A 14544-nucleotide genomic window follows, 5' to 3' on the forward strand; every position below is an offset into this window, starting at 1 on the left:
TTTCCAACCATGATATTTTATTGAATGCAGGTTTGAATGCAGGTTGGCAAGTGGCAAGCCGCAAGTCTTTTCTCTTTTTGGCCGCAAGTCTTTTTTTTTTTTTTATTTATTTTTTATTAATGTAAATTTATCTTTTTGTACTTTGTTAATTGTGGAAATTACCTTTTGCCTCTATGAACTATAATGCCTCGACACTTTCTCTTTATAAACTGCCAACTATACTACTTTGCCCCCATGAACTACTATTTTTTGCCCAAAACCTCATTCCGTTAGTCAAAACTGTTAACTCAGACGGTTAATCTGTCACTTTGCCCTCATGAATTACAATGCATTGTCACTTTGGCCGTCTGAGTTAATGGCTTTGACTGACAAAATGGAGTTTTTAGCACAAAATGGTAGTTCATGGGAGCAAAGTAGTACAGTTGGCAGTTCAGGGAGAAAGTGCCAATGCGTTGTAGTTCATTGGGGCAAAAAGTAGTTTCTCTTTTTTTTTTTTTTTTAAATTTTTTTTTTTAATTTTTTTACTGTACTCGTTAAAAAAAAAAAAAAAAAACGTGTGCATTGGATGGATGACGTGGCAAAATATGGATAAATGCCTTTAGTTTTTGGTGCGTTTATTTGATTTTAATCGGAGCTGCCGTCGTCGCCATAGTTGGATCAACGTATTACCATGCATTGCAAAGCCGTAATAAAATGAAGAAGAGTAAAGTTTTTGATGAGCGTTGATAATAATAAGAAGAAGAGAAATATGTTGCGGAATTGAATTCAAGGAATCAGAATGGCGGAGTTCGTAGAGTTAGAATCGCTCGACGGCGTCCGAATGGCGTGGAACGTGATCCCGGGCACGAAGCAAGAGGCCAGCAACTGCGTGGTACCGGTGTCCGCCATCTACACCCCAAACAAGCCCTTCCCAAACATGCCCGTCCTCCCCTACTCCGCACTCCGCTGCCGCACCTGCCGCTCCGTCCTAAACCCCTTCTCCATCGTCGACTTCGCCGCTAAGATCTGGATCTGCCCCTTCTGCTTCCAGCGCAACCACTTCCCCCCCGCCTACTCCTCCATCTCCGATGACAATCTCCCCGCCGAGCTCTTCCCCCAATACACTACCATCGAGTACGACCAAACTCCCTCATCCTCCCAAGCCCCTCCCCCGCCTGTCTTCATGTTTGTCGTCGACACCTGCGTCATCGAGGAGGAGATGCTTTTCCTCAAGTCCGCGCTGTCCCAGGCCATTGATTTATTGCCCGACAATTCCCTGCTGGGGCTGATCACATTTGGGACTTTCGTGCACGTCCACGAATTAGGGTTCGGGCAAATCCCCAAGACGTACGTGTTCAAGGGGTCCAAGGAAGTGTCCAAGGACCAGCTCCTTGAGCAAATGAACTTTTTTGCCAAGAAGCCCAAGCCCGCCACTGGTGTCATTGCTGGTGCTAGGGACGGGCTTTCTACTGAGAGCATTTCGCGCTTTCTGTTGCCCAAGTCCCACTGCGAGTTCGCCCTTAACTCGGTACCATCCAGAATTTCAATCTCTTCTTCTTTTCTTCTTTGTTCATCACTTCAGTATACACAAAGATTTCATTTCTTTCTGTTTAAAAGGTTTTGGAGGAGTTACAGAAGGATCCTTGGGCGCTGCCTGCCCACTTGCGGGCTACTAGGTGCACCGGCACGGCGTTGAGTATCGCGGCCAGTTTGCTAGGAGCGTGTGTTCCTGGTTCTGGGGCTAGAATTTTGGCGTTTATTGGTGGACCATCAACCGAAGGCCCCGGTGCTGTAAGGACTGCTGGTTTTACATTTTCTATGAACTCGTTAATGATAATACAGTTCCATATTCATTTTCTATGCTTGTGTATGCTTAGTTCTGTGAACTCATCCAAAAAAAAAAAGAAAAAAAAAAAGAAAAGAAAATTAATTGCAATAATGTTCCTTTCTATTAACTGCTCTGATGGAAAATCAAATATTCATTGCAATAATGTCCACCACCCATGGACGTGATGCATCTTTGAGATGTCCCATGGTTTTGTAGTAGTGACTTTGATAAGTAGTATTTGATAAGAGGCAACAAATAGTGGGGGGTGGGGGGCATGCTCCTATTTATTTCTTTCTTTTCTTTTTTGGTGATTTACACATGTACTTGATGGAGTTTGAACCTATGGCCTCATTTTCCACCTTGTTCTTCCAAAGGGAGGAGGTTCCATTTGAACAAGAATTCATTTGCACCCACTTATAATATTATAGATTTTTAAGGGGTTTTCTAGTGAAGTTAATGAAGTTCAGATGATAATTTTAACTTGGAACTCGTTTCTTGGTACCATAGGTCTGATTTTTTCTTGGGAAGTTACTTGTTAGATGTAATATGAAAGCATCTAATAATCAGCAAGAAAACAAATGAGGCAGCTGACAAAGTGAATCAGATGGATGAATATTATAAGCAACCTGTTCATCCCTAAATCACTCAGATTTTAGTTAAAGGAACGGATGTAAAGTCCCCAGTACCACACAATGGTTTCAAGTACAAAAATGGTGTTTCTTATCCATTTAATTTGAATGAAAAAGACGAAGCCTCAAATATCTCCTGTATCTTGTGCTTTCTCAATTGTAGGACATTGGAAGTTGAGTGCTGTAGAGATCTAATGGGGGTTGGGAGAAGGTGTGGAAGCATGAGGAATAGGTTTATTTGGTGTTTGGGAAAAAAGAAAAAAGCATGCTGAACCAGTTACTGTTCTCCTGGCCTTTGTGGCTAATTAAATTGGCAAATGCTCACCCCAAGCTTTGCACCATCAAAGTGTTATAAGTAACTAACTTGAGCTTTGGGATATTAATAATGCCACTGGCGAACATATTATGTTTAACCATTATTTCCATATTCAATAAGTGAAATTTTGAGAATGATTTATTCAATCCCTGGATTTTGACGACACTAGAATTATGAATATGTGGAACTTATTGTACTTCTTAGAGAAAGAGCGACTTAACTTTCTTTTGTTGCATATCTCAATTAACATTTCTAGTTTACTAAAAATGTTTTGAGTGCTCCCCGAGTCCTTAGTAAGGGCGGTGAATAAGGTTCTTAATTTTTGTTTTCAGTTTAATTAGACTGGGAATTTCTTTTTATTTGCTGCTTTTCAGAAGATTGTGAATCTCTTCTTGCTTTTATCTTTTACCCCTTTAAACATGAATGCATATGAAATACTTGGATTAGATCTCTGTACTTCTGGTTTTTGTTTTGCTCTTTTTTTTTCCCTTTTTTTTTTCCTAGTCTTTTTTGGTTACCTATTTTCCAGGAATTATGGAAGTTTTGCTGAGCTTTGCATTATCAAACATTTTGCAGATTGTATTGAAGAATTTGTCTGAACCAATTCGTTCTCACAAGGACCTAGACAAAGATGCTGCTCCACTTTATCACAAAGCTGTGAAGTTCTACGAGGGACTTTCAAAGCAGCTTGTACATCAAGGACATGTGCTAGATCTTTTTGCTTGTGCACTCGACCAGGTAATTTGATGTCCATCTCCCTTAGTATAGCTTGCCTAGATGGTACGATATAAGTGGTTTCTTTGATAGATTAACTAGATCATAGATTTGGGTTTGGAGACAGTTGAAATTGTCAAACTGTTTCCTGCATTTTACTGTTAAATTTTATGTTTTCATTAATTGCAAACCATTTGGTTTCTTCAATAGTTCTAGATGGGTGAAAGAAGGGGCCTTCTTTCACCTTTGTTGTTCATCCTTTGTATGGAGATGTTCAGTAGAATGTGGGAGAGAGTTTAGTTGAGAGTGGGATGCCATCTGGATTTCAGGTGGGGAAGATGTTGAGGAATTGATGCATCTTGTGTTGTAAAGTTGGTTTTTTAGCTATGGACTATCGTGGTTTACCTTTGGGTTCTTCTTTTGAGGCCTCTGCAGTATGAAATTCAGCTATAGAAAGAATAGAAAAATGTCTAGTGGGGTGGAAGAAACTATGCTCGTATTAGGACTCATTTTCTAGTTTGCCAACTAATTCCTTTGCTTATTTACTATTTCCCCACATCTACCAAATAGACTAGAGAAGTTGAAACGAGGAGATTTTATATGAGATGGACCATGTGAAAAATTTAGGCCAAGTTTGTTAGTAGTCTTGTCGAAGTGTTTTTGTATGGAGTCTTAATGTGCTACAACTCAAATCCTCCTTAAGTTCCCTTCTAGATTGGGTTGTAACTTTTGTTCCTATTTTTTTTTTTTCTTGATAGGTAATCAATCAAATCTCATTAAAAAGCGTAAGGCGCCCTTAGTACAAAGGAAGTATACAAAAGGAACACACAAAAAAAAAAAACCACCCATAAAGCCACTTGCAGAAACCCAAAGGAACGAAAATACAACGAACCACCCACAAAAGAAGCCCTAAGCCAGTGGGTGGTTTGTCCTCCTCTGCCGGTGGAAGAGGCGCCTTCGTCTGCTTCTCAAACCATTGGGGCGAAGGTATCAGTAATAGCCCTCCTTTGCATTCCCCTGTTTCCAAGTCTCAATTGTGCTATTCTCGGAGGGTTAAGGAAAAGGTTGCTAAGCAGCTGCATAAAAACAAGGAGTTGCTTATCGAGGTTGTGGCTGAAACTCTGGTGGAGGGAGTGGATGGCTATTCCAAGGAGGTGATCGACACGATGAACTTTGCGTCTGAGGTGGGGTTGTCCTGGGGAGGTGACGATCAAAGTCTGTTGGATCTTTTTTCTGTCATTGATAAGGAGAAGAAGGAGTCTGTTTCTGCTCCTAAGGTTAAGGGGTTGAGGGAGCTCAACAATTTGGATTGCTCCTTAAATTTGGAGGCAACTTGGACGAAGTGCCAGTGTCCGCGGTGGTTTTTCGGGTCTAAAAATGTTTTTTCTTTCCCCCCCTGAGGTGCAGTAGGGGCTTTGGGTTTTTAGGGCTATTATTGGGCTTCTGTAGGTCTTAGTCCTAGTTTTTTTCGGGCTTTAGGGTGTTTTTGTTTGGGTCTTTTGGGTCTCTTGTGGGGGCTCCTTGTGAGCTTAGGGTTTATTCTTGGGCGATTCTTGGCGCTCGCTTTTTCCCTTGTGTAATTGTGTTGCGCCCTTTCAGGTTTCTTGATATATACATTTTTACTTATTAAAAAAAAAGAAAAAAAGAAACCCTAAACCCACAGAAGAGCCATGGGCTTCAACATTACACTGAGAGAACCCTCTTGCCTTTTCCTCGGCTGGAACAATCACCTCTAGCATCAAATTTAATAGAGCACTCCAAATTTTAGGCTCCCTCCTCTCTTTTGATTTAGAAACAGAAACCCACGACCTCATGACGCTGTCCCTCTTCAAGGACTATCAAAAGATATGTCTTCCCTTTCTCCATTGCTCTATGCACAACCTTGGAGAAGCCAACAACCCCCACCTCACCATTCTCTCCAACGCCAACCCCATCCAGATCAACCCCTTCGAAGTTTCTTTGTCAACGTTGTCATATAATTCCCAGCTGCTGCTGCCTACCCTTTTCTAGTGAGTCTTCATGCCAATTACTCTGCTTCTAAGTGATATTTGTGTGTGACCTCGTCTATCGACAAGGCTGAGTCGTCGCAACCTCTCTTTCAACAACCAAGCTTGAGTTCGCTGGCAATGAGGCAACGCTGGTTGTTTCTCGCTCCGGGCTTTTGGATATTGATTCCATTGGTGATGTTTCTTGTCTTTGGAGGCTGCTTAGCTTCGCCTGGCATGCAGGTTTTAGTATTGATATTGTTGTTGATGTTGAGCTAGGGGGGAATGGTGGTAAGGCTTCTAGAGCGAGTGCGGTGCATGATCTGCGTATTGTACCATTGTACCTACTCTGGGTCACTTAGATTTTTTTTGGATAAGTAATAATGATATAAAGTAAAGCGTAGAGGGGCGCAACCCACATACAAGGGAAGTATAAAAAGAAAGCGCCTAAGATGGAGAGAAATGAAAAAGAAAATTAGAAAAACTAATTACTAAAGGAGCAAGCCAAGTGGCCGTCCAAGAGTAAAGAGTAAAGAAGAAAGGATGAGTAAGTTCCTCTACAGTCCTAGTGGAGTTCTCAAAACATCTAGCATTTCTTTCGTTCCATATACACCACATAAGACAAAGAGGGATCATCTTCCACACTACTGAGCTTGGAGAACATCCTCCCGACCACCAGCAATCGAACAAGTCCTTTACCTTGCAAGGCATGACCCAAAGCAACCCAAACCGACTAAAAATACTATGCCAAAGAGCACTTGCGATCTCATAGTGGAGAAGAAGATGATCGACTAACTCTCTGGTCTTCTTGCACATACAATACTACTGCACTATCACAAGGTTCCTCTTCCGCAAATTATCGTGAGTCAAAATTTTGCCTAGGGCCGCGGTCCATTTGAAAAAAGCCACTCGCAGAGGCACTTTAGTACGCCAAATACTCTTCCAAGGAAACACCTCATGATCAAAGTTGGACAAGGCCTTAAAGAGCGACTTAACCTCGAATTTACCCTTCTTAGACGAGGACCAGCAAATACGATCCACAGTACCTATGGAAATCTTGCAAGAGTATAACCGAACAAAGAAAGAGGAAACCATATTCATCTCCCAATCCTGGACGGGCCGCACAAAAATGACATTCCACTTGACAACCCCATTCTTCCAAGTAAAGTTATCTTTCACCCAAGCTTCTTTGTATCTAGCAATACTGAACAGGGACCGGAAGGCATGCTTCAAAGAATTTTTCCCACACCAAATATCATGCCAGAAACGAACTTTCGAACCCACCCCCACCTCAAACCGAATACCTTTGGCAAAGAAGTTCCAACCTTATCGAATATGCTTCCATAAGCCCACACCATGAGAGCCCGAAACCTCCTTCGTGCACCATCCACCATCCTGGTCTTCATACTTAGCTTTGATAATCTTGTACCAAAGAGCCTCACTCTCATTCGCATATCTCCAAAGCCATTTCCCCAAGAGAGCTTGATTAAACTGATGCATCTTTCGAATGCCAAGACCACTGGAGCGCAGGGGACGACAGACGTGATTCCAACTTACAAGATGCAACTTAGGCTCATCTCCCATCCCTCCCCCCAGAGGCTCATCTCCCTCTGGGTCACTTAGATGCTGAGGGAATTTCTAAAATCTCTGATTGGACTCTCGTGGTAAAAAAGTTTTTTTTTGGGGGGGGGGGGGCGTGTCATTTTTCTGTGATCAGGACCAGCGACACCATATTGGGTTTATAGAGATTGATGGGTTTTTGTCAACACGTGGGGCTTTCATGTGAGGGGCTTGAAGAGGAGCTCACGGCCTTGTTTACAGCCATCTAAGCGAGTAACTATCAGGAGTTGGCATCCAATTCCAAACTAGTTGATAGAGGTTAAAGTGAAATAAAAACATGGGCTTCTTCCATTAACTATGATTTTGAAAGTGGAAGTTCTAGCCAAGGCAGGGGGAAGGTGGTAAGGCTTCTGGAGCGAGTGCGGTGCATGATCTGCGTATTGTACCTACTTTGGGTCACTTAGATGTTGAGGGAATTTCTAAAATCTCTAATTGGACTCTCATTGGCAAAGAAGTTTTGGGGGGAGGGTCATTTTTCTGTGATCAGGACTAGTGACACCATATTGGGTTTATAGAGATTGATGGGTTTTGTCAACCGTGGGGCTTCATGTGAGGGGTTTGAAGAGGAGCTCATGGCCTTGTTTACAGCCATCTAAGCGAGTAACTATCAGGAGTTGGCATCCAATTCCAAACTAGTCAATAGAGGTTAAAGTGAAATAAAAACATGGGCTTCTTCTATTAACTATGATTTCGAAAGTGGAAGTTCTAGCCGAGGAGGGGGAAGGTGGTAAGGCTTCCGGAGCGAGTGCGGTGCATGATCTGCGTATTGTACCTACTCTGGGTCACTTAGATGCTGAGGGAATTTCTAAAATCTCTAATTGGACTCTCGTGGTAAAGAAGTTTTTTTTTTTTTTTTTTTTGGAAGTTGGTGTGTCTTTTTTTCTGTGATCAGGACCAGCGACACCATATTGGGTTTATAGAGATTGATGGGTTTTTGTCAACACGTAGGGCTTTCATGTGAGGGGTTTGAAGAGGAGTTCATGGCCTTGTTTACAGCCATCTAAGCGAGTCACTATCAGGAGTTGGCATCCAATTCCAAACTAGTCAATAGAGGTTAAAGTGAAATAAAGACATGGGCTTCTTCTATTAACTATGATTTCGAAAGTGGAAGTTCTAGCCGAGGTAGAGTTAATGCGAAGGGTTTTTTGGTTTTTTATGATGCCTAAATTGTTATCTTGGAATGTGAGAGGGTTGAATGAGGGGGATAAATGCCCAATGGTTTACAATTTACTTGGGGAGTGGAAGGCAGATGTTTGTTTTCAGGAAACTAAATTGGAGAATTTGTTTTGTATTCTTGTGTGTAGTTTGTGGGGTTGTCAATATGTGGATAAGTGTTGTTTAGATTCTAGAGGGGCTTCCAGCAGGGTTATGGTTATGTGGGATAAGAGGGTGGCTGAAAAAATTGAAGATTGTGTGTAGGAGTTTACTGTAGCTTGTTCCTTTAAATGTCAATGATCATCTTCGACCTATTAGTCTTGTGAGTAGAATTTACAAAATAGTTGCCAAATTATTGGCTAATAGGTTGAAATTGGTCTTGGAGAAGATCATTTCCATAACACAAAAATGTAATCGTCTAGGGAAGACAAATTCTAGACTCCATTCATTATTGCTAATGAATGCTTTGACAGTAGAATTAGATTTGGGGAGTTGGGTATGCTTTTGTAAATTGGATATAGAAAAGGCCTATGATCATGTTAAATGGGTTTTTTGTTGTATATGTTGGGGAGGTGCTATTTTGGGGAGAAATGGTGTGGTTGGATATCTCATTGTATTTTTTCGGTGTGTTTTTCTTTTTTGATGAACAACATTCCCATTGGTCTTTTTCTAATAGCTCGTGGCTTGATGCGGGGGCCTTGTTTTGGGGGCTTTAATTAAGATGCGCTCTACTGCAGTTAAGGGGTTTTTTATCAGGTTTTTCTGTGGGGTTCGGAAGTATGACGTGCTTAAATATCTCTATTCTGTTTGCGGATGACACTTTGATTTTTTGTGGGGCAAATCCAAGTCACCTCCAATATTTGCGATGTTTGTTTTTGTGTTTTGAAGTTATCTCCGGTTTGAAGATTAATTTGGCAAAGCCATAGTTGGTTTCTGTTGGTAATGTTGACAATGTAGAAGGTCTGGCTTGTATTCTTGGTTGCATGGTATCTTCTTTGCTATTGAAATACCTAATCCTTTCACTGGGAGCTTTTTGTAAGGCCAAATCTATTTGGGATGGCGTTGTTAAGAAAATAGAGTGTTGTATGGTTGGTTGGAAGTGGTCGTACTTGCCTAAAGGGGGGTAGGATTACCTTGATTGAGAGTAGTTAATATTGCGGGTCTCTTATTCTCTCCAGGTGTTGCTAATCACATAGAGTTGCTAATCACATAGAGTAGTTACAACGAGACTTTTTATGGGGCAGTATTAGAGAAGAGCTCAAATTTTACCTAGTTTGTTGGTCCAAGATTGTACTCCACTTTAATAAGGGGCCAGGGGGGTGTGGTGTCCGAAATTTACTACTGTTCAATCGATCTCTTTTAGGGAAGTGGTTATGGCGCATACTAGAAACCTAATTATGGGAAAATCGCCTAAAGTTGGAAAACTAAAATTAAAAGGCAATGAATCCTTTTAAGAAGAAAATGTTGGACGAAATGGCAAATACTTAACTAATATAGAACTAATTAATTTAAACGAAGAAACTTGAATATATTTACAAATGCTAAAAATCTAGTCTATGATGTTTCCTTGAAGTCCGTTGAAATCGGCAGCAATCTCGTGGCTAACCTATTCCTTTTATGGAGCGAATCTTCTTGATTTGATTTAATAACGTGCTAGTTAGAATTGATCCAAAATAATAGATCTTGTCAATACTGAAAATCCCGTCAGTCAAATCCTTGAACATTCCCATCGGTCAACTCTTCATGAAGATTAGCTAATCTCGTCAGCACTTGTTAAATTACCAGTTATCCCAAAAGCTTAAGCTGATAGGAAGAGGTAAATTTAATCACTTATCATTACTTTAACACTCCCTCTTACGTGTGAGGTCAAACTCTCTTTTAATAGGTGATGCTCGACACGTGAAATTTTTAATTTAAATGGGGGGAGGGGGTGAATTGACGAAGTCAAGGTTCGATCTCAGGACCTTTGGTTTTGATACCATATTAAATTATCAGTTATCCCAAAAGCTTAAGCTGATAGGAAGATGCAAATTTAATCACTTAATCATTACTTTAACAGTACTAAAAAGCCCGTCGGTAAATCTTTTGCTGTCATATACCCCACCGGTAATACACACCGTCTTTTCCTTCTGTCATTTCATTGTCGAAGATCAATTGTCATCTTGCTCAAACGGTAAGGGATGTTTGACCTGAAGTCTGTTGTTGGAAAGAACCCATTGGTTGGTTCCGATGGTAGAGCTCTTCTGTGTTAACCCCAACTTGTTAATAACCAGACAGTCAATTGCCCAACAGTAATGTTGATCTTGAATAATCTTGCTTGTTAGCAACTCCGCTTGGCACAACGAACTCCTCGGTAAAGGCCTCTCGGGAAGATGAGCCCTTCAATAAACCGAGTCCTTCGGTAAAGGTTGCTCGGGAAAATGATCCCTTCAAGAAATCGAGTCCTTCGATGAAAGGCCTCTTGGGAAGATAAGACCTTTGGAAATATGAGCCCCTCAGTACAGCCTCTTGGATGGCCTCTTAGAAGCTCTTGGAATGGCTTCTTGTGAGAGCTTCTCAGAATGGCCTCTCGAGAGCTTGGGATGGCCTCTCGGAAGCTCTCGAAATAGCTTCTCAAGAGGGCTTCTTGGAATGGTCTCTAAGACTTCTTTAAGAGGCTCCAATTGGTCAACACACGGACCACCATGTGTTTTTAGTTTGTGCCCCACAAGGGGGGCTCCTTGTCCTACGTCAGTAGTGGATGTCAAATTTGGCACTTCGTGGGGTGGGTGGTGTTGTAATGTTGTTAATAGGACCGTATGGGGTTGGTCTTTGAAATATTAGGAAGTGTTGGAAGAAATTTTCTTGATATACTAGATTTGAGGTGGGTGTGGCTCTAAGCTAGGATTTTGGCATGATATTTGGTGTGCAGATGAGACGTTAAAGGTAGCTTTCCCGAGTTATTCAGTTTTGCTCACTTTAAAGATGCTTCAATGGCAGATCATATACAGTTTTTTTATGACTCCCTTCGGTGAAACGTTAATTTTATTAGAGCAGCCTATGATTGGTAGATAGACTTCTTCCGTCAGAATGAGTCAGGGTAGTGAAGACAAGCTTTGTTGGATCCCTTTCAAGGGAGGGGTGTTTGAAGTCAGATCGTTCTATAATCCCCTGTGGCAGTATAAAGACGTTTGATGTTCCGAATTCATGTCAGAAAGTTGAAGTGTAGTGATGAGGAGACTCTTTTTTTTTTTAATCTGTGTATGTCGTTAATAGCCAGATCTGTTTCCCAAATTCTAATGCTTCTAGGAAAGTTTAGTTGGCGAGAAAGGGGAACAAGAGAAAGCTGAATGCAAAGCTTCATCAATTGAAGATGGCTAGGAGAATATGTGATAGGCCTTATCTAATCTCTTGAGTTGTGAGAAACTATGTTGATAGGTCCATTTGACCACATGTTCATATAAGATAGGCCCAACATGAGGTTTGAAGCTTCATTTGTTGGAATCCTGTTTTGTTTGTCTACCCTCTTGGATTGTGAGAGGTTTGGATAAAATTAATGTTCTAGGGTCTCCCTCTGTGGGGGAATAGGATTTGAGGTACATTAGGACTTAAGGAACCTCAATTCCTGTATTGATCGTTGTAAACCTTTTTCTTGGGGACTTACTTAAACATCCCCCCGACCACCCCACATTAAAGTGGGTGTAGGGCTTGTGGCCTTGCACTGAGTTGAGATTTGGTCAAGTAATTACCATCTTGGATTAAGTATGGTATCTCAATGGTCCCTTAGCTTCAATATAACTCTTTCCTTCAATTGTGGTGTAATGCCCATATGCAACCCCTTCGCTGGGTCTTAACTTTTGTGCATACTTATTATGCTTTGCAATTATATTAGTGTTCTTTCCGTGTGACAATCTTTCTTCCAGGTGGGGGTTGCTGAACTTAAAATTGCAGTTGAAAGAACTGGAGGGCTTGTAGTGCTTGCAGAAAGTTTTGGCCATTCAGTGTTCAAGGAATCACTGAGACGTGTTTTCCAGACGGGCGACTGTGATCTTGATCTATCATCAAAGTAAGGGTTTATTTAAGTATTGCTTGGTCAAATGACATCATACTGCAAGTTATTTTCTGGAGTCATAAAATTTACATAGTGGGTCAACTTTGATGTCAAATACTTTTTTAGTTGCTTGCCCATCTTTCATCTTAAATTAATTCGGTAGTGTCAACATAATTATTTATCATTATATGATGACAATTGTTGGACATTATATTTTGGTCACTCTGTATTTCTTTTATTTTATTGCAATGAAGGATGACCGTATTTGATTGCTTTGTTTCTCATATCAGCAAGTGCTATGGCCTTATATTATTTTGCACGTCGAATTCATTCCTTTTCTATGAGAATACATCCGTTCAAGGTATATATATTGCCTGATATCTGCAATTTATTTTGGCATTGCCAACATGTGACTAATATTTTTTGCTAGATTTTGATGAGACACAATAGTTTTGGTCTTCTGTTAAATGTGTGGTGGGCTGTAGTTTTGAATTATCCCTTCATGCTACCATTGTGTATAGGTTGATTGGTAATTGGTATATTGCCTTGAGTCCTCATGCTATATGATGTTGATTCCGTAAGATATAATACAATGTTCATTGGAAGAATGGTGCATAACTATCATAATTGTTTTTATTTTTATTTTTGATAGGTAATCAAGCAAATCTCATTAAAAAGTGTAAGGCGCCTCTAAGTACACATGAAGTATACAAAAAGCATACCAAAAAAGGGAAAACACAAGCCACCCTTAGAAACCCAAAGGAACGAAACTACAACAAACCACCCACAAAGAAACCCTCAACCAGCAGAAGAGCCCTGGGCTTCATCATCACACTGAGAGGACCCTTCTGTCTTTACCACAGCTACAATAATCATCACTAGCATCAAAGTTAATAGAACACTCTAAGTTTTTAAGCTCCTTCCTCCCTTTTGGTTTAGAAACAGAAACCACAATCTCATGACGCTGTCACTCTTCAAGGACTGTCAAAACATCTTGAAGCTTTTTCTCATTACCCACACGGGAGATCCCCAGAAAGGGAGAGATCTCCTTCGCACTTAACACAATCTTGGAGTAGCCGACATCCCCTACATCTCCATTCTCTCCAACATTAGCCTCATCTAGATCACCCCCCTTCGATGTTTCACCTACCTTTAAGACAGTTAGAGGGGGAACAACCACTGGCATCGGCAAGTACTGAGAAACTCTTGGCCCCAATCTTGGAGGACTGGATGTTGAGTTTAAACTTGGGCTTGTGCTTGGGGGCCCAACGCACCCTCTTATGTTGCCCAACATGCTTTGGTTTCTGAAAAAGCCCAAAGCTTCCAAAGCCCTTCAAATCTTCTATAACATCCCCCAAGGCCCGGCCAATCTTGGCTTGCAGCCTCATGAGCTGGCCCTTCCTCTCCCCAAGGGGCGATAACTACTTCTCCTTAGCTTGCTGCAGACACACCCCAATGTTTGCAACACCATCAGGGCAAGCAACGTTACCTCACGCAGTGGACCTTTGTTGGGTGTCAGATAGGCCCTTGTGCGCAGATTACCAATGAAAGGGCGGCCTTGGCCCAATGGGTGCCCTAGCTGCATCGTTGGTACCTATTATTGTAGCTGAAGAGCTAGCCACTGATTGCAACGCCTCCGCATACGATGTTGCACCATCTTCCCCGATAATCCTTTTCCCAGCTATATGAATTGAACCCTAACCCAACCAGGCCCAACCTTCTACCCCACCGGAGAAGAAACTAAAAGTCATCACCTTGTTCAACTCTCCAGCAACTCAGCTTCTTCCCCACCTTTTGCAACCCTCAGGAAGCAAAATATGCCCTCTTCGGCCACCCACTGCGTAAACTGCCACCTCCAAGTACTGGGCGGTCTTCTTACCACCGCTTCGGGCGATGAGTACCTTTGAATCCTCTCGGAAAGATTTAACGAAGTCCTTAACATTAGGATTCTGCAATAACTCTTCCACCATTGAGACCAGTCATGCGATCCACTGGGAGCCCAGAAACACTATACCGGAAAAGCCCCTCCTACTTTCCTCCAACCAGAGCTCCGAATCACCTTCCACCACCGAGAAAAAAGATTTAGCCTCCACGAAGAACCTCCACTCCATCTCCAATTGGCGCCTCCACATGCCACTCACATCCTCGCCTAAAGAATGGATGCGAGCTTTCTTCATGCTTTGGCGAGAGAGGACACCGCAAACCCCCAACAGCTACATGACTGATCCGAGATCCGCAAAGAACCACTCCAAAACGAAGGAGAAGCCCACAACCTGGAGCACCAGATC

At 41.7% G+C, this 14544-nt stretch overlaps 1 protein-coding gene and 1 non-coding gene across 2 annotated transcripts in view; one reads left to right on the forward strand and one right to left on the reverse strand.

Annotated features, from left to right (window-relative positions):
* The first annotated feature begins 651 nt into the window (after window positions 1-651).
* LOC132186439 (protein transport protein SEC23 C) overlaps window positions 652-14544 on the forward strand; it is a 46611-nt gene continuing 32718 nt past the window's right edge. Inside the window, exons 1-4 of the mRNA XM_059600415.1 lie at window positions 652-1507; window positions 1597-1770; window positions 3329-3490; window positions 12129-12271. Coding sequence (XP_059456398.1) covers window positions 779-1507; window positions 1597-1770; window positions 3329-3490; window positions 12129-12271 — 1208 coding nt within the window. The 5' untranslated portion in view covers window positions 652-778. The remainder of the gene's footprint in view (window positions 1508-1596; window positions 1771-3328; window positions 3491-12128; window positions 12272-14544) is intronic.
* Window positions 2350-2452, reverse strand: LOC132188899 (small nucleolar RNA snoR99). The gene has a single exon (XR_009440959.1). It is a non-coding gene; the product is annotated as a small nucleolar RNA snoR99 (small nucleolar RNA).

Source organism: Corylus avellana, chromosome ca7 (genome assembly GCF_901000735.1).
Source record: "Corylus avellana chromosome ca7, CavTom2PMs-1.0".
Taxonomy (NCBI): domain Eukaryota; kingdom Viridiplantae; phylum Streptophyta; class Magnoliopsida; order Fagales; family Betulaceae; genus Corylus; species Corylus avellana.